Raw genomic sequence first — 24,037 nt, 5'->3', positions numbered from 1 at the left:
AGCAACGGTACCAGATCATTTCAACAAATGCTTTTAAATTAAACAACATACAGTTTGCATAGTAGTAATCTTTGGACAACACCGCATTAAAATCAAATGACAAAAACTCTAATAAGTCAGCGACACTTTCCATCTTAATCCCTTTTGTCAGGTTGATAGCAGAGATCCTGGGATCCTCTTCAAGAGACCTATGGCCCTGGGAATACTGCTTAAAGCAGTGCTGCGTTTAGGCTTAAAAGAAGTACAGCTTTAGAAGGAATTGGTAGAGTAACTAATTCTTCCAGGACACAAACTGGAAAGGTCTGGTCTCCTAGTCTTCCATCAAGAACTTTGGGGGTTTTTAAAATTTTTTTTTAATTAATTGTGGTGGCAGATTTGTAAATTCCATCAGAGCTATCAACTTCCAGGCATGTAGGGCAGGAGAACTGCACTAGACCATCTATCTGCATATCATACCCTTGCAAGGTTTTGTCTGCTTGAACTGGAGCAAGACCACTTGTCCTTTTACAGATGCTTATTTCAAATATATCACAATGATACTGCACTTTAAAAGTTCCAAATGTCTGAAAGAGACTACGGTCAAAAGAGTAATCTTTAACAAAAAAAAAAAAGATCATCTTTGTGGTAGAAGCAGGAAAAGAGCACACACAAGCAGACAATTAAGGCAACCTGCCTGAGCAATAACTCTTCCAACTGCAACAGCTTGAACACTTGCCATTGCTTGCTTGCACAGACAAGTGTGAGCACTAAATGGTACCACGTAGTGAACTGGTGCCATGCCACGACACACCACTAGGTTTCAAAGTAGATTTCCTCTGAGCTACGAAGAAAATGCTGGAGTCTGAAGCAGACCAAAATGTGAAGATCATAATAGCAAGGTCATCTGTCAGTCATAGCCTGTGGGGAAAATACAAAAAGCCAACACACTCTTGTCTGCTCTTGCAGACTCAATTAAAGCAACAGAGCAGTTCACAGGAGTCTGATGCTACCAGCAGCTTATCTAAGTAAAGGTAGCAGCGTTAGTGTACCTACTGTTTCCAAATGATGCAATCACCCCCCACAGAACAAGAACTACGGGCCTGTTAAAACCTCAGCTCCCCAGTATCCTGGCATCTGTTTTTTCCATTCAAAACCATGTGGATGGCCTTCTATCAGCATCAACTACCGAGAACTTCCAACAATCTACCTATGTGTCACCACCCTGGTGCTGCTGGGCTTCTCTCCAACACCAAGCACCGCTCACAACTGCTTTCCGCACTCGCAACATCGTTCAGCTTTGCTCGCTGCCTGCAAGAGAGAGAGGTCTGTGAAAGAGGACCCAGAATGAAGCACAGAGGCATTATATAGGAAAACCTCAGCTAGAAACTCCAATTACCACTCTGAAGGCACATGCTGTTGTAAACAGTTTTAACTACTCCATGAAATGCAGCCATTTCTATATCTTAGCACACGGAGGCTGAGAGCTCATAAATGATTTCACACCTATAGAGCAAACAGCCTGAACAGCCAGAAACAAAACTCTGAATTTCAACTCAACCACTAGACCGAGCACCCTCCCTGTTTAAATATTTTCCTGAACTTTCACCCAACCAGGGCTGTCTACTCCGAGTACTGAAAGGTTAAAAGGTAGCTCATTTTCTAATTTAGGAGAGTTGCCAACAGGGCTGATTCATACAAAAACTCTCAAATCATACAGGAACCAGGTTTCATTTCCCTGCTTCCTGAGGGCCCACCAGAAAGGTGAAAGAGGAGTCACCAGAGAATAGGATCAGTTTTGAAAACTGAAAAGCAAGTAGAGTATCTGGTTATCAGTCTCAGGATACAAGCCCAACAACTCAAAGTGCACGTAATCTTTCCTCTTGGAATCACTCCTAATTTTACACCCACTGATGGCAAATACGCACCGTGGCAGCCAATAACGCGCTATGCTCATTACGGCTGACTCCAGACATTTGGGAGTTGTCCCAAAGGGGCACTCTAGAAACACTGAGCGGAAGCGCAGAGCATCTCTGACATTTCCGACTGCATCTCCCCTGCACTGGGTATTCTTGACTGGGCGACAGAATGAGAGTGAGAAAACAACCAAAGATGGAGATATTCTGAAGGGGGTACCTAAACGATTAAAATGGCAGTTGGATTCAAGACCCTTTGTTCCCAGATCTGCTCCTAAACCATCTGGAGACTTTGTGGCTGCGTACATTTGCCTCACTGGCGTTCAGCTCTTCCCTCTACAGATTAAAAATGTTAGGAAAAGTCTAGGACTTTTAAATGTTGCACAGCGGATCTATACTATTCTGTATTTGCTTTTCATACCAACAAGTCTTGTTAGCAATACCTGTTACTGTAAGAGAAAGACCTTACCTTCTGAACAACAGAACACAAGAGAGCAGTCCAAATACCCATAAAAATGGACAGTTCAAACAACTGGCCTTGTGTAGCTTTCAACCCCCAGAGAAAAGGCAGCCACAGAGATGATGACCCAGGTGCTCAAAGAGCTACTATAGACCATGGCAGATATCTGGACAGAGCCAGACCACAGGAATCACGTCCTGAGTTCCAGCCGTGCAGCCTGCGTGAAAGGTAGACCCGCTCCACAGTCTGTAACACCACTTCTCAAATGCAAGCCGCTGGTTTCACAGCGGAGCCATCCTGATGTAGCGGTGGCAACAATCTCTTTGGGTCTCATGCTTGCCTAGGCAATGAAGAAAAAAGGCTTATTCCTGTCAGCCTGGTTGCTGCCACTGATTTGAAACAGCCTGCAAACTCTTTAAGGTGCCAAAAAGAGATATGCTCGACTTCAGTGCCTAGGTGTCTTTGCTGCCCAGACCACAGACCAAACCCAAACACTAGCAAGTAGGTTTCTGCAAGACGCATCCAGCATTTTTTGTGAAAATAGGGCTGAAAACTAACAGAGAAAGCAGATCTTTAGGAGCTTGAATATACAGTGTGGTCTGTGATGAACATAACAGACCACTGATACTATGCTCTGGGATTAGAAAGTCTGTTACAAGTTGAATGTGTGTTAAAACTAGCCTAGTGAAAAGACAGGTCATTGAGAAACACTGATCTATGTCTAAAATAAAAATTAAATTAGCATAGAATTAGATCAGAAAGAATAAGATGTGATACAGATAAAGGTTTTCCTGCTTAGGACCATTAGACACTTAAGAGGCCACACATCTGCCATTAGAAAAGAGAAAAACGTAAGAGTAATGAAGAAAATCTGCCAAATAAATAAATATTTTTCTTTGCTGCACCACCACCACCTGCAGCAGAAAATAACACTCCCTTTATACTCATCAGATCCCTCCTACACAGAGCACAATAGTCAAACTTTGAGGATCTTAAGTGCAGCAATGCAAATGTCCTTCAGTTTGGATATTTTTGCTAGCTTCAACCTAAGTTTCAACAAATGAAAGTTTCCCTTTGATGATTAGGCAAAGTTGCCAAAAATGCTGAAGTCAAACAGCTCTTCAAATACTGGAGCTACTACAATCTTGATAAAAGTTCCTTGAATAGTTCTTTGCCAAAAAACACTATTCGGACCTATTGTTTTGAAAGTAACAAAAATATTAAAATATGTCACTTCTGAAATAGGAGATAAAACAGTTTTTAACCTCTTCGCTACTCAATTAGCAAGGAAAAAAAGCCTTATCATTTCTCATCAGCTATACATGGCATTGTTCCCACACTGCAATGATTCTGTAGAGCTTTATAATCAATTATGTCACCCTTCTTCCTCCTGCTTTCAACTTTTAGGCCCCCAGGTAACATAGTGAGCATCCTTAAACAAGTCAAAACATTGTTAACACTTAAGTTTGGAAGTAACTAAGACACAACCCAAACCAACTAACTACAGAAAATAATGGAATGCAACAGAAATATCAACCGACTTCTACTGGCACCACAGGGTGCTACTTAACAGTGATTTAACTAGATCACAGCATTTCATTTTTCCTCCATATGCATTTATAGTTTTTAATGAAGTGAAAATGTACTGATAACAACCAGATGTTCGGTTATGTATACCAGCTCTTAACAAGCTGCTGAAAGAAGCCTTTATAATTTAAAGCTTTGGGAGCTCTATCTTGCAACAAAATGTTAGCAATAGTTTCTACATAGAAGTCATACAATTAAATCCTGAAGTTGCATCTTTTTGCTGACTATGTAGTTTTAATCATTAATGTACACCCTTGAGTGCTAACATTAACAAAACCAAAGGAAAAGCAGAGTATCCATAACATACCCAGGGGAGCCATAAATCAAACATCAACATACCATAACACAAGCTTTATAAGGGACTGCACAAGTCTAATTCTTGAAAAGCAATAATGCTGTAGTTTCTATAAAATTTCTTAAAATTAAATGTTAATATGTGAAACCCTTTTTCCATGGCATTTTGTACAATGCAGCAGAGCCTGTTTTTGAAAAGGGTAATTCAAGATCTTTTTAATAACTCTCGGGTACAGAGCCACAACGCTGCAGAGTCCCATGGCCCCTACTACAACAAGGTTTAGCTATGGTGAGTGTTAACTGCCTTAAAGCACATTTGCCTTCCCCAACACTAACTTTGACAAAACGTTCCTTAAATTCATCGTAGACAATTCTGACACACTCCTAAATACACCTTGCTGCACATCTCTGCAGCCTTTCCCAACAAAAATCAACGCATTTTGGTTCTTCAGTTATATTTCCTAGTAAGGGATATGGAGAGATGGGTTACAAACTTACTATCTGTCAGCTTCCCCATCTCACACCTCCCTCATTAATTTTGAGCTAGACGGCCCACCCGCATTTTCCAAGTATGTCTGTAGGTTATTCTGTAGGCAGACGTGAGCTCATTCTGCCAAGGCTTCTCACAGAGCAAGCTCAGAGGTGACCAAGCTCTGCCCACGCCACAGAAAGACTCGACCCTTCACAAACTTGGTGCCTGTGCCCTTAGTCAGTCTGGAACACAGGTTAAGGTTACACACCTGCCTGCAGAATACACAGGTATCCTAAGCTCTCCGCCCAACAGTACTGGTCGTCTTACATATACATCTTCACAGTGTGATACTCAGTGAAGAATAACAGGATATATGTTATAATCACATATTTCTCACTACTCCATACCAGTATCTACACAGCATCATCCAGCAATGCTGTCTGCTCTTCAGTAATACATTTGCAAAAAAAATAAAGACAGCACATCTGAAATTATATGTAGAGAGGGGAAAATATTATAGTACCTCTGAAGTGTACCGCTTTCACCAAAAAGCACCTGATATGGCATTTAGACCAATTTCAAAAGCAAGGAGTGTGGGACTGTTGCACAGGTACCTCTGCTCCCACGTTTTCAACATGGAGATGGTGGTCTACACTTCCAAAATAATCTTAGTATTTCAGTGAAGGAGAAAAATAGAGAAGCAATATATTCAGACAGCAGCAGCCAGCTGTATCCACTCCTTCATGAAAATGCATCTACAGAACCCAAGGGACACACTAATTGTGACAATCCTCCATTTAAGGCTATTGAAGGCTCGTAACAAAAACTTTGCCATTCTGAATGATGCTTCAAAGATAGGCTCGGCATGGAGATTTTAATGGTCTGTCACAACAAAAATTCATCTTTAATAGCAGCTTTACAGACAGACACTCTGGTAGCAGTGACACTAAGTTGCCAAAGCTGCCTAAGCTGCCTATCCTCTAGCAAGCGATCCTAAGTCCTGCTACAGAAATCATTACAAGTTTGAATATTGCACGTATTCCGCTCAATCTACTCCTTCCCAACATTTACATGCTAGGCTTGTAATTTTCTTGATTTATTCCAGCTAAAGACAGAAACAAACTACTCCCTTGATACAATGTAGGGAAACAATTTATAATGTAAATCTGATCTGGGAGAGGGAGGGAAGTAAAAAGTAAGCTCACTACTAAAATAATGCAGATCATTCTCCTGAAAAAATATTAATATGACAGTAAGCAAAAATATCCCAGCCTTCTAACATCTTTAAGGACAGAGTTGGACTGTGTATTAGAGAAAGCAAGCTTTTCTGTATCGCCTTTCCCCTACCCTACTTCCCCCCTTTGATCACATGGGGCCAAAATCATTAGTTAAGGCTTTATCAAATTGTTAAACATATTATGCTGGTAAACAAGCCAATATACAGTTTTTTAAACTGTTAGTATCTTACTAAGAGTTCAGTAGCATGCTATGTCAGGAAAAATTTAGCTAAGAAAACTTATTAGAAAAAATACCCCAAAATATTCCATATCTCTCTCTCATGAAAAGCGGGTATGTTTTCGATATGGCTGAACATTAAAGATTACAGACAGGCTTTACAACTTTGTTTTTGATAAGCCATTATTATCACTATATTGTATAGTAAACTAAGTGCTTTCAACAGCTACTTCCATTCCCAGCGACGACATTCACACAGAAACAGAGATGCTGACAGGTTCAATTGTTGAAAAGGGTTAAGAACAATCATGCCTGTAAAGTTTTTTCTGCCAGAAAAACAGAATAAATGATATTGGACTCCACACACACATTGGGACTTCCAGGAAAGAAAAATAAAACCCTGCAGGATTTATGAACTTGCCCATATATCGCAGTCCTTTCACCCCTTTGTACTTCCTCTAATCTGCTCCAAACAAAAAGTGTATCTGTTACAGGAAGTCCTGACAAGCTTTGCAGAATGACACTCTAAATCATATCACTAATTCATTACACACTACCTACCCAAACCCTCATGTAATGTTGACAGAGTTGTATTTAATGAGAGCAATGTTTCAAAAACTATTGCATCTTTGTCAGCTTTCCAACCAAAAGAACAATCCAAAGTACAAAACCCAGGACATCAGCAGAGCTATATACTACACTATAACAGATAATCTGAAGCTCTCTTCAAAGCTGTGATGCTCTTATTGGGGCACTACATTTTTAGGCACAGACTACGATGCAATTTAAGACAAAAGATACTCTTATCACTACCTTGGGTAAAGTTTATCTTGAGAAAAAAGTTGTTCAAACTTCTCAGGACAGGTGTCAAAAACCGTTTTTATTTCCAAAGGACAAAGTACGTTCTCCTCCGTGTAATACTGAGGTATGTTTCACGACACATATCCCAGCGACATGTGGAACCAACATATATCACATACAGCAAATGCACGAAAAAGAGCCACGTAAACAAATCTACAGAAACATTCTACTTAGTCATTCCTCTTTTCTCTTCTTCAGACATCAATTTGCCACTATTTCAGATATTAGAATAATAAGTCATGTGACTAACTTAGTGCACATGCAGTTCAAAAACCCACATAACTGCAGAAAAGGAACTTTACTTTGCACCTTGCTGCATCGCCCAGAGGGGAAGTGACACCTCCAACGTACCTTTCCCTGTACAACTAGCACAACCATTTCCAGCCAAAAGGTAGCACTAACTGCCTGTGCGCTGACAGAGGTACCCAAATCAAACACGAAGGCTCCTACAAAATAAAACAGGATAACTTCTGCTGATGGCTTGAACTGGGTGTAAGATGCTGATCATTAACAGAATATTAAGGGCTGCTACTCCCAGCAGGTTACCGTTACCACTACTGCACCGTCACAGGGAGCATACAAATCCAAGTATTTACACACTAACTCCATCACTCAAGTTTTATGCTCTCTCAAATGCTCATGTTATATAAGGAGGCTGAAAAGAAAAAGAAAAAGAAAAAAGACAACTCACAGGAGGGGAATTTCAACAATGAGCTGGATGAGGCAACACAGCAACTCTTCTATGAGGTCTTCACACTCTGTTCCTGAAAAGAAGCATACCAAAGGTTTTCTGGATTTTCAAATACCTAAAGAAAGCATAGATTTAAACACATAGATCCACACAATCGATATTTTCATTAAGGAACAAACACTAGAAGTTAAATTCCATCTGTTTAAGAAGATGGCATTCTTTCCTGAATTAGAATGCGCTTGGGATAATCACCAGACAAAACAGTGATGCCAAGCCTTTTACCTATAAAACAACTAATAACAATTTGATAAATTAAATGAGATGTTGGTATTGTAGGAATATGCTAATATTAAGCACATCAAGCCTTACTTTACTCCTTACCCACGTTCCTATTAAAAGGTGTTATTACTAACAGCTGAACCAGCGACTTCTCACTGGTCCTCAGTTCAAGTCTCCTCTCAAAACGCCCTGCACTCTGCCTATATCCCCAGCCCTTTTTTTAATCCCAAGTAAAGAATAAGCAGAGACAGATAGAAAACAGTTCCGTTTGCTTAATGTACACTGAGCAATATGCTAAATTGCGATCTGTCAAATTAATGCAGCCTACAGTACACATCATTGTTGCTCTTAAGCAATTAGATATACACTTTTTTTTTCATGAATACACATTTATTTATTGACGAGGTTTTACACATTTCAGTGACAAGTAAGAATTCACAAATTTCCAGGGTGCATTTTAAGTGAGCAGAAATTATTCTCTACCATACATAATGTGACAAAATGCACAGGATGATTAAAAATTACTTTAAAAATTCGGCTATTCTAAGCAATAAAACTGGTGGTATTTTACATTAGCACTGCAATTTTTAACAGCAACTGTAACAAAAGACTTGCAAGACTTACTGAGGAAAAAGCTTTTTAAACCATTTGAAGTTGTCATATAATACTAAAAATAAACAGAAGATAAATCTCTTGGCTTACTAGGATTTTGTTTTCAAAATAAAATAATAAAGAGAAGCCTACAACACAAAGAAGTGCAGGGGTTTATAGTGCTGAATGGCCTAAGAGCAGGCACAGTTTTCCCCCCTGCATCACCCAATAGGCATTACAGCACAATGATTACCCAAATGCTTGTTTATTTTGTATTTTCAAATAAATACATCCTGCAATAAACACAACATTATAGCCAGGTTATGGCAGTGTTACTGTGTTTAACCCAAGTTTGTTCTAAAATCCAGAGCTCAATTTTAAGAAGCACACCAGAGGGAATATTCACAATAAAGCAAAATTATTTCTTTCCACAATTGGTTTATTAAAAGCACGTTAAAAATTGTCACCTAGTGAACTGCACGTTCTAAAGGAAATCAGTTTTTTATCACGGAAACACGGTTTCCTTTATATAGAATCCCCCATAAGTAACACAATGCAGCTCCTGTTAGTAAAGACGAAGAACTGCTAGGAGTATTTAACCTTAGACAGAAACCACCGCCAATAATAAAGCCCAGATAATGTATTCTAAAGTAACTTGACCATGACAGTTTCCTAAGGTCCTCTGACTCTAGAAAATGCTTATAAAGCAAGACTGTTATTAGTTCCCAAAAGGTACCTAATTTTTTCTCTTGACAATTGAGGAAAAAGAGAAGAGGAAAGAGGATAAAGGATGAAAAAAAATAAAGTGAGAGCATTTTAAAGGGCATCATTTCTTCCACCATGTTATATACACAACTCATTTGAAGAGATAATAATGTTATTTGAATAGGAAAGAGGGCTTTTTCCCCATACAACATTCAAAATAAAGCAAGAACACACTGGGTTAGCACAATCATGTAAAATGGAAGATGTTAGTCTTCCCTGCTCTGTTCTCAAACTATTTTTCTTCTTTTTTCTTTTTTTTTTAAAAAGAGAAAGCTAAATTGCTGTAATCAATGTCATTCAGCTACAGTAATTAATGTATCCTTTTCCCCATTGAGGCACATGCATTCTTTAATTCTCGTCTTGCCAAGACAATGAGGCGGACACATGCCAAATCTATAACGTGAGAGAGAGCTATAAACATGGAACACTATGTGTTTTCATACACAATGCCGTTTTCAATAGCAGGATAAAGACAACACACACAATACTCATTCACATTAATAGATCACATACTTGGATCAAAGACATGTGTAAAGCCTTGGGGAAAATAAGTAAAGGGTGAATCTGGCCAGATAAGATTAGAGCAGACTTGCAGAGAGAGGAATCATAGGTGCATTCTTCTAAACTCTGTGGCAGCGCAGAAGGAACTGCAAATGCACACAGTTTATAAAACATCCAGTCATGTTGAAACACTATTTTTCATCAGCTGTATTTCAGTCCTCAAGCGTGAGGATTACTTGCATTGGGTTTTTTTTTTTGTTTTGGTTTGGGGTTTTTTTGTTTTTTGGTGGGTCTTGGTTTGGGTTGTGTTTTTGGTGGGTTGGTTTTTTCTAATAGAAAAAATGATGTGTTTTAACTTTTATAATGAGTTTTAACTTTTTCAAAGCGATGTACATTAGATACTGCATTAGCAGACACTACAAAAGCAAAATGGCTTATGCAGAGGAAAGTATACTCCAGGAGACTCCACTCCTAGTAAAACCAGCCCAGCTCCATCCTTGGCCATGACACAAGGTCTAACACAGAAGTAAAACAGTCTGTCTTCTCAAGAACTAACTACTACGTTGTCACGACCTGATGTGAGCTGCTCTAGCAGCTGGATGTACCTGACATTAATAAGAGATTCAAGCATAGCAAAGTGTAGCCTCACCTTAGATGCTACTTGCTTTCCCTGCCCTGTTGCTCCTACACACAGAACTTGGACATCAGTAATGAAATAGTTTGTTCCTCATAAAACAGTTCTTAAAGCCTCATTCACTCAATGCATTACACAACCAGCAGACTTAAAGATTCTTTGGGTTTTGTGGTTTCATCTTCAGCTCTGGCGACTCTCAAAAGCTCCCAACTTTCCCTTCAGAGTGTTAACAGTGAGTACATAAACTTATTGCCATCCTCATTTCTTTTATATGATAGCTTACCACTCACAAAATCATTTAAGGGTTGCAGTAAAGGTATTCCTATTTATTCCCTCCTCTATGTCCTCTCATTTGCTATAACATATCAAATACAGTCCCTAGAAGTTTTTATCACCAGCCTGCTCTATAGAGAATGAATAAAGTTTCCTACTACAGGTCAGGGAAGCGGCTGAATGAATCGATGGTTTGGTTTAGAATACAATACACAGCCTATGCTTTCTTAACGCCTCAATCACAGGACAGTTATAGATCACACAGAAATCATGGGATACAGACAGCGGAAACCTCACTGTGAGATAAATGGTTTGCATTAGCCAGACTAATTGCAGCTTCAGAACAGTATATGCCAAGTCTAGCTCAGGATTTATTACTATCAGGATTTTTTAGGGGAATCTTAAAGAATATGGTTTAAGCCTCTATAAGGATTTTCCTACAATCAAAATTGTGCAATATCCTCCCAAGTTGTATGTAAATTCCCAGTTACAGATGAAGAGGCAAAAAATGCACTTCCTGGGCTAAAGAACCATCTGAAAACTGCCAAAAGGAGCAAACTCCTATTAATGGACTATTCTTGAAGGAAATCAATAAGCAATGCTGTAAGCGGGAACTCGATCCTCTGCAATTTTTTCATTACAGCTTTATAATGACAAGCTACAACATATCCATGCGCTCAAACTTTTTGCAAAATGAAAGACCTCGATAATCAGATTTAATGACAAAGCACAACTGCACAGCTTTTGTGCAATCGAGTGCAAGCATATGAACTGCAGAAACCTGGGAGGAGATTTCTTCCAGATAAGACAGTTATCAAAAATCCTAAATAATCAGTGACTATGTCAGATGCAACTTGTCGTAATACAGGAATATTGCTGAGCAGTGGGTGACAAGGATCTTTTCCATACATCATTACTATTGTACCCTATACATTTCTACCTGCCACACAGAATACCACAGAGCAGGTGCTGATGCTCTGACTGACAGCGGCATGAGCAGCCTGACGTGCTGACACTGCAGTTTTGCATCCTGAGTTCCCAGGTGCTGTGTTTCACCTCAGAGAACACAGTCCTAGGATATATCCTCAGACTAGAAGGGAAAAAAAAAGTGGTGCTCATAGTTAAAACAGGGAAACAAACACCACCACACCGTGATTTCCAAAGCAGTTTTAAGATGATCCCGAGAAGAACTGTAACCTTTTCTCAGACGGCTGCATGAGTGAACGAGGCATTCAAAAACAGATCACAGGAGAGAGAGGTTGTCTGTGGTGTCGGTTGCTTGAACTGTTCTTTCCAATAACTACTCACCAGCCATTAAGAAAATAACCAAACAGTACTTCAAAGTTCAGACACAGTATTAAAGCTTTTATCTGCATGCAAGTTTTACTGTACTAATTATATAATGTTAACGTATTGTATAAGGTTTGTTTTGTCATGCTCACAATTGAAAAATAGTAAAATAATATAAAACTCTCGGAAATGAAAAGGCAGCAAGGACAGCTAAGAACTTACATTTTCAAAAAGCATGTTCAAAGACAGTGTTAAGTATGTACAACTTTTACTAAAGTCATGATAAATTTGGGTAAACTGCACAATAAGAAAGCATGCTCTAGCTTCCAAATAATTTTAAGAAAATCAAGAAAGCTACTTGATTTAATTATGAATATACAAACCAAAAACATTTCACATTTTTCTGCTTACTTTAATACACACTAACACAGCATTTTATTACACACCATTAATGATACTTCACTTCTCCGATACCTAAGTATAAAAGCTATAAGGCAAGCATTCACTTTATTACCATATTCTATATATATTTAGTAAAACCTGTGTGAAGACTTGTTAGGAGCAAAAAACAATGGCTATATAAACAGAGCACATTATGAACCTCAACCCACTGAAGCAGGTCACAAGGACCATCTCCAGTGGAAACCAATGGAAAAGCAGCAGCGGACTTGAGCCACGGCTGAGTGGGGAGAGCCATGGAAGAGCTCATTTCCTGCTTCCATCCCCTGCTCTCCCCAGCAGACCACACACAATTACCTTCCTAATCAAGAACATTCAGCGAACAATCTGCTCAAAGATAATTGCTAAGTACATTTGCCACCAATACGCACAAAGTTATCGCTAATAAACGTCACTGTGAATTACATTCAAGTGCTACTAGACATGGTATAAACATGGATCTACCCCGGTGACAATCACTTTTCATACCACACTGCAAGGAACTCTCAGCCTAAGGAATAAAGATCCCAGGGGTTCAAACCAACAAGAAGTCTCAGTTTTTCCATCCATTTTACTATGCTACACTACCACTGAAGCAAGAAGTGGGCAATTTTTTTTTAACCAAGTATAAACCCATTGCAAGTCTGCAATGATAGCTTATTGTAAGCAGGTGTTACTTTCTAATGCATCAGTTAGCTGACTTCATTCTTGGAGACTACTCAGCAGAGTTTAAATACATTAAACCATTTCAACATGTAGCACTTAATCTTTTGGCACTAGAGGTCTGATTTCCCCACAACAGCAGCAGGCTCCAAGGAGTTAAACAGATTTTAATGAACAGGTTTCAGTATTCAATGAGCAAGCAGCTACTGGGTGTTCTCAGCGCCTGTCCTTGCTGGACTGACTGTTGAGGGAAATCCACATTCAGACACTTTTGGTTGTTCTTCCACAATCCACTAGCACTGTGCTACCATTCTGACACCAGTCCTTTTTGCCAGACCATTTTTGGCTTTATGCAATAAACAACATAATTACAAACTCAACGGTATCTTTACAACAAAGTAAAGGAAATCAAGGTTCCTGTGCCGGCACTATCCATCATGTGTTCTGAAAGAGCATCTTGATATGGTGCTACACGAAGATCTGTGGCAGACAGTGTCATGACTTTCTTATTGCTGTAATCAAACTGATTTTGAATGCAAATGCATTCACGCTCAAAAAGGACTGGACAGCAGAAGGAGAACAGCTATGTTATTTGAGCATCTTCCCTGCCATCTTTCACCTAGTGTAACACATGCTCCATTTCCTGGAGATGCACTTATTTTTGAACACTCTGCCTAAGTTCTTTGCCTTTTCCTGTATTCTTGTACAAACTACTCCCCACTAACCAAATTTTAGCAGTTGCCTTTTCAATGGATCAGTTCTGACTATACTACTGTTACCTTCCCTCACTAAATTCCACTCCCTGGCTGCTGCTGGTTTATGAAACATGTGAAAAGAAACACTAAATAATTGCAACATCACTGTTCCTACAGTAGTACGTGGTCAGCTTCACCCCAATTCCATCCTGTTCTTCTGAAAAGGAGCATTACCACATTTCAAGCTGAATGAAAATTACTAAAGCTAAGGTAGGTCCTACAGCATCACTTCTGAAAAACTGTTTTAAAAATGCCAAATTAAGTTTGCAAACAAATGACCATGTTAAATTTAATACAAGTCTTTACAGAAGAAATAAACCAAACAACCTAAACCCTGCTCTAGAAGAGGTCTGTTTTGCTATAAGAACCTGTAACTTGCCAACAGCTTGTTAACAAATGTTTAATTCCAGCAGAAGACAACAGTCAGTATGTAATGAAAAGCTCTCACCATGTTTTGAAAGCATTCTCTTTCACATGTATGATCAAAGGAAGACGGTTTATTCCAAATTACTTCAGACTCCAAAGGAAGGAAGTCAGTTTTACTGCTGACTACATACTTTCAACCTCAGAGGTTGTCCCAAACAGTAAACGTGTTGTATGTAATCTCATTGGTACTTCATTTCCAATTTTAAAGCAAAGTTTGTGATTCTTAGTCTAAACAAAATATAGAATCACAGAATCATTTAGGTTGGAAAAGACCCTTAAGATCATCAAATCCAACCATTAACCTAACACTACCAAGTCCACCACTAAACCATGACCCTAAGCGCCACGTTTACAAACATAATTTTTTAGTTTCTAGTGGGATATTTGTTTCACTAGCAGTAGTGTATACCTACCGTATGAGCCCGGTGCTTTCTCTTCGTAAGTAAAATGAAGCTGCAGCTCCTCTTCTGACATTCGACTGATGAATGCTTTCAGCAAACAGCAAATAATAAACAGTGCATTGTGAGCCTGCCAGATAAAGAGGTGACTAGAAAAGAAGCAGAAACAAACAAGAATCAGTAATGCTTAACTTGTGAACATGCATCAAAACCCACAACAAAATATACGCCAGAATAGACAAAGGGGTTCCTATAGTTGAAGCAAGGAAAAGCCAAAGTGCTTAAGCAGTGAGTCTTCAGTTGATCCTACAGCAAACAAACTGGCAAGGTATTCAAAAGTATTTTTTTTCCTTCCCCCAGGAGAACACAATCTTATTTCTGACTAAGATTGTACTGTTACAAACACCACGGTTGCCAGAAGTAACACTTTTTGAAGAGCTCACCAGATGGCTCAGCATACTTCTACAGGTTTCTAGATCCTATGGACTCAAGCCACCCAGACATTTGAAAGTTTCCCATATGAAAGCTACTCTGGCTCCCTGAATCTTAGCCCTTTTCCCAGTCAAACAGCCCTCAGATGACCATAGGCATTTATCGACTTCAGGAGAGCAATACAGCAAGATTTTTCTATGCAACACACATAGATATTTTCCAAGCCTTCTGAATGCAGGGGGCATATAGCTTCATTACATTTTGTCAAGCACCAATAAGCAACTGCTGGGAAGCCCATGCAACAGCGTACAGACCTTCAAGGAACAGCTTGACTCTTTTGAAGGTATTTTTGGACTGAAGCAGCAGGGGCTATCCAGGCAGGAAATACTTCTTTCTCCAAATACAGATATAAGCGAAAATGTTGAGGGCAGTCCTGGGAGCAAGGGGGCACTAAAAAGCAAGTCTTCCTTTTTGTAGCCCCAGATTTGATGAGAGTTGGGCATTTGTCTATGGGTGTGGGGGGAACAATTACAGAAAGCTCCCTGCAAAAACTATACAGTGCTGCACACGTAACCTCTTGGCGTTCTTTCCTGCTGCCGAAAGGGGCAAGCAAAACCAATGGCAGTTGCATGATATGATTTGAAAGCAAAGTCTTTATATAGAAGTTTGAATTCAAATCCAATACAACTAAAAACGTTTCCAAGAGAAAATACTGGTTCATACATCAATATCTGGCAAAAAAGGTCCATTGATTTTTAAACAGCTCTAAACCATCAGTAACCATAAGCTACACCATTTGTACGTAAACGTGTTTACATAACACACAGGATGAACACAAAAATGCCTTTCCCCAGCAATCCATTTACCTATTAAACTTATCCTTCTGTGTTTGGAAAAGTACCAGATACTTGTCCTGTTTCTGACAATAATTTATGAAGAATTCTAAGTTTTGGTCTGTGATTATGTTACCTAGCAAAGCAAAAATCTCAAGAGCTAGAAGCAAAATCATAGAATGTCCTGAGTTGGAAGGGACCCACAAGGATCACCAAGTCCAACTCCTCTCCCTGCACAGGACAACCCCAAAAGAAACATTTAAAAAGTGAAATGGCACATACAGCTTTTTTCCAGGTACTTACTTCTGACATTCTGCTGAAATTTTTAACTCTTTGGTTCTAGAAAGAAAGACTTTAATCAACGACCCAAGGTTTCCCGTTCGAGGATTCTTCTCAACTATATAAGGAAAAATAAGATACGGCTATATAGCATGCATAAATTGACACTATTTAGTTCAAACAATATATAGAACAAAACAAAATTTTAATGTCTTAAATATTTCTACATAAAGCACAGTATGCCCATGTTTCTGTACAGGTGCTGCTGTTCTTTTAAGATTCTCCAGTACATGCCTTACTACTCCCTAATTGTTCTCTAAACAAACTTTTCATCCTAGATTTAATATATTGCAAATGTGGAGCTCACATTGCGTCCTTTCCAAGACTTGTCTACAGCAAGTGTATATTATCCCTTCCTTTCATCCTCTGATTATGTCTTTCCCCTTACTGACCAGCTTAGAGGGCAGAGGGAAAAAGAAGTAGTAGGGATGGAGCAAGTTTGAGAAATAACACAAACACTCTTTACACTACTTTAATCTTACTAGCCGAAGACATACAACTAAGAGTTAAGTGTACTGAAGACATGGATGTGCACATGAATGCTGTTTCTTAATTCTTAATTCTGATTGAGCATATGGAAAGAAGTTAAGATGTCACAATTTCTCACCTAAAGACTTGCAGACTGAGATTGTGGCTTCTTCCAAGAGCTTTAAGTCAGCACTAGCAGAGGGAGAAAACAAAATAAAAATTGTTACTAAAGCACCTGGGTTCCTGTACTTGGAGTAAAAATTCATTACAAAAAAGTAGTATAGTATTTCTATGAAGCACTTAGTTTTATCAACCCATTAGGTGGTTTACATAGACCCCACAGAAGCGCTGCATGGCTGAGATGAGAAGGTTACCTTGAGCAACCTCCCTGCTTAAGCAGGGCCACTGAGAGCCAGTTACCCAGGACCACATCCAGGTGGCTTTGGGTATCTCCACAACATCTCTGGGCAACCAACTCCAGTGCTCGGTCATCCTAGCATCAGGCAGGACAACATGCATTTGAAGTATAGTGACTACAAAGCAGAAAATTAATTCAAATGTGAACTGCTCGACAAAGTGAAATGATATCATTACATCATAGGTGTTACTATTACCTTTTGGCTTCAACGGTGCCAATCGTAGCTTGATGCCACTGGTAATACACATAGAATGGCAGCCTACAGAAAGGACTTGATTTTTTTACAGGAACTATCATATGAAATTACATCTCTTTAAAAGCATGAATTAAAGAATCCTCAACCTCTGGCTAAGAACTACTTTCATTTAACTGATGTTATTATACCAGTGCAACAATCACATCAGATACACCAAATTTTTCATAGCTTCATTAATTGCTTGTTGGTATGCCTCAGTGAAAACCATCAACTGAAAAGGGCAATAAAGCACTAAAGTATAACCTGCCAGCCACCACTGAAAGTAAACACCAGCTGTGTCAGACATAAAAAGACATTTATGAACTCCTATCACTATAAACCTACCAGTACAGAGTAACTGATTCTCAAAAACAAAACAGAATACATGGGAAATACATTTTTCCTTAACAGACGGGAAAAAAGACAAATAATAATCAGATATTGTGTCCAATCCCACATTAAGTAACACAGTGTCCCTATATTAACACCTAAAGGGCAACCTGTGCCAGCATTTCACCACCCTCATTGTAAAAACTTTGTTCCTTATACCTAGTCTGAATCTCCCCTCTTTTAGTATAAAACCATTACCCCTTGCCCAATTGCTACAGGCCCTGCTGTTCAGGATATTGGAGAAGACTCTATAGCCTCTATACAGACAAGAATACAGTCTGACCTACAGGAATGGCAGTCCTTCTGAAGTTCCCCATATCAAAAGTCAGTCAAAAATGAAACCCCAGTTCAATATTTGCAGACATAAAAGTGTATATAATACAGGCTGAACAATTTCAGAGCTCATGCAGCTACATCCTTGTAACTAAAGGTATGAAAATCACCATGCTCAGAATAAATAGGCAAATGGCAATTTAATGAACCTGCACGGTAACTAGGCCTATAAAAGCCAGTGGTATGGCCTCCTTTCAAGCACTCTTCTCATAAAAATATTGCAAAACTTAATACTGCCATAATTAGACTGCCAGGGTCGCTGCTGCTTCCTAAGCATTAAATTTTCTGAGGAGTAACCTGATTTATATAAAAGCAGAGACTAAAGACAAAAAGGGCATGGTACCATGTGCGCTCTCTCTGTCCCACCTACTCAACCCCGCCGTGGAAACTACCTGAAGCTCTGCCAGTGAACTTCTAAAATGCAGTGAGGGTCGGGGGGAAACAGTCCCCCTTCTTTCTGTTTTTAAATTGAGATGGTAATCCAGTTTACAGCACAGTCCTAAGAACTGTCTCATTAACCTCAGATTAACTGTAATGCTGTGCAGCAAGCCCCTAAAGCAGCTCCACTGCTGAAAACCCACGTGGAGCCATGATCTTTGAAGCTGTTGAGCGTGCCTGAGCTGTGCCCAAACTTCTGAGGGACTGGAAGAGGAGGTAAGGACATTGGTAGAAACAACAGCCACAAAAATTATTTCAAAACATTTCAATATGAAATGCTTCAAGATAGAGACATCAAACAGATTAAGTTTTAAGATGCCTGCAAATTCTCCTGTATTTCAGACTAATTTACTATGTAGTGAGCTGACAGCAGAGACAGCTCTTCACCTACAGTTGAATATTCCAAGACAACTTTAGATTATGCAGATTGGCTTTTTTGATATCAACTATCACAGTCTTTCCTCCCTTATAAATTGCTTGCAACATGAGTTTCAGAAAAAACTTATGCTTTCATATATACTTTAAAATCATTAGACAGTCTCAAAGGTGGTCTCTCATTTCAGTCCTAAAAACATGCAGAGTAATTAAAAGCAAATGGTATCAAACTAGAACACCCCACCAGCAACTACAGACAATAGAGTTTTCTAGGTCTATGCAAAACAAGGACTTCTTGCAGTCTTTTGAACAACAACAGAAAAAAAGACCCCAAACCTTCTGAATTTGTCAAGCTGGCTGCTTGTCATCAGGGTATATTCCCTCCTAAGAGCTGACAGGCAGCGTGAATATTACATTGGACACCAACTCAGTAGAGTTCTTCGGTACTGAATAATCGTAATCCAACACAATGTGACCCACCTCCCACTATCCAAAGAGGCTGGGGACTGAGTGATCATCATAACTGCTCCAGGCTTTAAACCATAAATGTAACATACAGCTTTTAATTCCCATTCATTTTTTCCCCTAATTTCTAAGTAGTTAGGTTTTGAAATATAGCATTCTTCCAGGTTTTTTTTTCCTTCTCTTTCAGTTATTAAAAACCACACAAAGTTCCCAAACAACTACTACACAGCCGCCTAATTTCTACAAGTTGCCAAGATCAAAAACAGTGGCAAACCAGGCAAGACCTTTGGCAAAGCTTTTAAGACTCAAGTCATTCTTCCTCCTCCCAAAATGAAGTTTAATGCTTAAAAATTAACTACAGCTCACTCCTCCTTATTCATACAACAAGGATACAGAATTGGATTTTGCCACCCTCAAGACTAGGCAACACCACCTGCAAAATGTCAGTTGCTGCAACACAAACACCTAGCAAGGAGGAACTACAGCAGAACCAACACACACAGAGTGAAAGGGTGTTCTTACACTCAACAGAAGTAATACTAGTGCTACATTCCCAATGATGGATTCGTGGAGAGAATATATTGGGGCGGTACAAAAAAGAGCAGCCCATTTCCAGGTACCTTGGGTAAAGTTTAGCCGTGGCTTGCTTTCCTTCACTTAGGCAGGAAAGAAAATGGAGAGACACGGAAAAAGCCGTCTGCCTATTTTTTGTTCTGTGAAGACAGGAGATACATTATATTAACACTTAGGCAGAAAACGCCAGAGCCAAGATTCATAAGGTGGCACAAAAGAAATGCTACAACCAGCCACGGTATTGACCTTGCTCTACATTCCCTGTAGAGATGACATCTGTTTAGTGAATGAATTTAAGAATGGAAACAGAACGCTGAAACATCTGTCCTTTCATTAATCCACAGATCAGCACTGGTAACATTCAAACTATTTTTCAGTACTAACAACATGAGCAAGCACTGACATAGACGAGTTCCTTCACTGCACTCATCACAAATAGTTCCAATTTCCAATTCTCCCTAAAAACCCACGGAATACCAACCGCCTTGTTGCCAAATATATATGTATACACACGCACATTTTAAGAGCTCATTACATGGTATTTTAAATTTATTTAAATGCATTTAAATTGATCCTCTTCAACATATTGCATTTAATTGTAATGATATACCTATGGGAGGATCCAAGAGAAAACAACCTTTCAGAAAAGAAAAGCAAAAAATCCCACACATTTTCCATTCTGCAATTTTATCTACCATGAACTGGGAAAATAAAAATTACGTTTTTCAGAATGGAAAAGAAGCTTCTGAAAGACATGTAAAAATAGAATAGAGATTTATTAGGGATGAAGGAGTAAAATATCCCCCAGTCTATGAGAATCGTTAGTATATTCTCAACAAGAAAAAGATGATCAGTTTCTAGCAAAAAGCAAGGAGCAAGGTAAGTAAACCCTTCCTGCTGCTTGATGGCACTGCTGAGCATCACTAGGAGAAACCCAGGCACCCCAGTAACACCCAGTAAGCCCTGCCACAGAGGAGACACCACTTCAGAAGATGCTAACATGCACTTGGCAAACAAACACCAGCTTCAGGCCATGGATCTTTAATACAATGATAGTGGTGACCTGCGTGAGTTTGTACATGGAGTCATATATTTCAACTGGCACTACCTGAAATAAACCATTTGGTTTTGGGAAAGCAGTACATATATCCCAATGGTATTTACCAGTTCTATGATTTTCTGAGGCATGAGCAAAAGGCATCACCTGGTGTAGAGATGCCTGTGGAAAACGCTAAGGATTCAAAGAAAAGTACACTTAACCACATAGACTTGACTGGCTCCTTTAGATCTAAGCACGTGTGAGGTTTGCTCACTTGAGATAAAAATTCCAGGCTTCACAGGAAGTTTTGGTTCATCCTGTGATCTGGTGGTCAGCATTTTCAAAGTCCTTTATTAAAGCAAGAAATTATTTTATTTCCTTTTTTTTTTTTTTTTTTAAACGTAGAGAGTAGGCCCACAGCCTTCAGCAGAACTATAATAATAATAGCGAAATTTGCTTCCTGACAAGACAGACTTCTTTAAAGAAAATGGTTTCATCTTGTTTTATTTTAAAGGCATCAAAATATGAGAGGTTTTACTGTGGCAGTGGTTATTGTCTTGTAACTTCTCAACACAGCAAGCTGTACGAAAAGTTTGCGAACAGATTGTCACTATAAACCCATCTATACACAGCAAGCATCTGTGTGCCATAGGTACCAGACATCAGCGACAGAAGTAAAAAGGAGTCAAGGGTAATCCCCTTCTGTAGGGAAAAGGACATCCCAACCGCTACACCTACATCACCTAATACAGACTCCGTACTAGGAAGGGGAGAGAACAAATAAACATTAAGTTCAAACTTGCAAGCTCAAACACTGCCTCTCTGATACCAGAGGTCACCTCTTTTTCCTGACACAGAATTTCAAACCCTCAAACCTGTCCTATCATAAAAATGCCATTTGGGAAGTCAGCGCGCACACACACCCTCAAACATCCAGGCATACTAACACAAGCCAAAATCGCCTCTTTATAATTACAAGGAAGAGCGAAAATTATGAGTTATCATATGTATAGGCAATGACTATTGACCAAGTAAAACAATATTGAAACAGAATTTAGACAATACAAATTCTCTTTTGTCTTGCTGAAATTGCTCTTCTATCATTTTATAACTGATCTTATGTCAAGTTTATTTTATTTTGTTGGGATTTGATCACTTTGTATTTGTAGTTACTGATCACAGTACAAGGAATTTCTTCATCGGTGAGTTGGTTTTCTGTAAAAAGGTATCTTTTAAGTAGAGGTGGGGAAGAACAGTAAATTAAGCAGTTTAGTGCTCAAAAAAAAGTCATAGTTTTCACTGACTGCAGATTTTTATTTCTGGCTTCGTACTACCAGAAAGCCAGATTCTGTGGTCACTTATTCTGGCATATACTGTAAAATAACAACGACTTCCAAAAAGAAAAGGGAAGGTGAAAGGGGAGGGAAAATAAAATTTTAAAAAAATAGTGGAGTTAATTTAGTGTCGTTGAATTCAGTTGCCTTACTTCAAATTTACTAAGACTTGAGCAAAACCATAATTAATAAGAGACAGTGAAAGTTGCTTTCTGACAGTAGTCATCTTTGAAGAACATAGTTTTATCTGCTTTTATTTTAAAGGCTTCACAATATAAGAGGTTTTGATGTGGCACTGACGACTGTTAAAACATGCTAACATGGCAAGAGAAAACATTCTGCATATGAACTGTAACTATAAACATACCCACACCATGACACCTACCCTTATTATAAGAACAAGACCCAAACCGTAGTAGACAACTACCCCTAAAAGAGGAAGAGGGAAAAAAAACAAGGCAGCAGCTTTCCTGACAGTTTTTTCACAGAATAATAGAAACACTGAGGTTGGAAAAGACCTCTAGGATCATCAAGGCCAACCCCCAACCCAACACCCCCAGGCCTCCTAAACCATGGCCCCAAGGGTCACGTCTACACGTCCTTTGAACCCCCCAGGGATGGTGACTCCCCCACCTCTCTGGGCAGCCTGTGCCAGGGCCTGACCGCTCTGGCAGGGAAGGCATTTCCCCTCAGCTCCAACCTAAACCTCCCCTGACGCAGCCTGAGGCCGTTCCCTCTCGCCCTGTCCCTGGTGACTTGGGAGCAGAGACCAGCCCCCCCCTCACTCCAGCCCCTCTCAGGCAGCTGCAGAGAGCGAGAAGGGCTCCCCTCAGCCCCCTCTTCTCCAGGCTAAACCCCCCCAGCCCCCTCAGCCGCCCCCCAGCACACTTGTGCTCCAGACCCTGCCCCAGCCCCGCTGCCCTTCTCTGGACACGCTCCAGCCCCTCCAGGCCCTTCTTGTCCCGAGGGGCCCAAACCTGAGCCCAGCACTCGAGGTGGGGCCTCCCCAGGGCCCAGCACAGGGGCCCCATCCCTGCCCGGCTCCTGCTGGCCACACTATCGCTGATACAAGCTTTCCTCTAAGTAAAGCCTTTTTTCTTTGCCACTGAACAAAGAAAAATGAGTCCATTCAGTAAATTCATACTGTGGGAATGTTGACTTTAATGCATCAGTTGGAGGAAAGACGTCAAAGAATAAAAAGCTGCATATAATTTATTGTACAATTTAAAAATGTACCATATTAAGGCAACATAAAAGTTGCTCATTTTTATGTCTTCCCATTAAATGCTTATGTACACTACTTTTGAACCAGCAACTCATTAAAAACTCTGGGGAAGGAACAAAGCAGAACAGTAACTATCAAGCACATGATTTTCAGCAAGTTCCGTGTTAATTAACTCTGTTTTAAGTTTTCCATCAGGAAAGAATTGTAACTAATACCACCACTAGTGAGGAGGTTGCTTTCTCGGTGGCAAGTCATAGGAGAGCCAGATAAACACAAAGTTCTGCCTAAACTGACAGCTAAGACTCCAAGGTAAACCTCACAGCTCTTGCTCATAACAGTAACTTTAAAAGTCATCCAGAAAACTGTATTTTATTTTTCCAATATCCAAACATTATTCAGATTCATAACTCAGCCA

At 39.5% G+C, this 24,037-nt stretch overlaps 1 protein-coding gene across 9 annotated transcripts in view; it reads right to left on the bottom strand.

Moving 5' to 3' along the window:
- DYM (dymeclin) overlaps positions 1-24,037 on the bottom strand; it is a 152,094-nt gene that overhangs the window by 111,033 nt on the left and 17,024 nt on the right. For 8 of the 9 annotated variants that reach the window (XR_010370549.1, XM_064438144.1, XM_064438143.1 and 5 more), the window contains 5 exons: positions 20,072-20,164; positions 16,937-16,989; positions 16,294-16,387; positions 14,741-14,874; positions 7,713-7,785 (listed from right to left, as the gene is read on the bottom strand). Coding sequence is in view for 8 of the 9 variants with exons in the window: in XM_064438144.1 (XP_064294214.1) it covers positions 7,713-7,785; positions 14,741-14,874; positions 16,294-16,387; positions 16,937-16,989; positions 20,072-20,164 (447 nt within the window). In the remaining variant the exon portion in view is untranslated. The remainder of the gene's footprint in view (positions 1-7,712; positions 7,786-14,740; positions 14,875-16,293; positions 16,388-16,936; positions 16,990-20,071; positions 20,165-24,037) is intronic. The other variant, XM_064438145.1, reaches the window with a different exon arrangement.

The sequence above is a fragment of the Phalacrocorax carbo genome, chromosome Z (genome assembly GCF_963921805.1).
Source record: "Phalacrocorax carbo chromosome Z, bPhaCar2.1, whole genome shotgun sequence".
NCBI lineage: Eukaryota > Metazoa > Chordata > Aves > Suliformes > Phalacrocoracidae > Phalacrocorax > Phalacrocorax carbo.
Note: the sequence above shows the minus strand (reverse complement) of the source record. Positions and strands in the feature narration are given on the sequence as shown.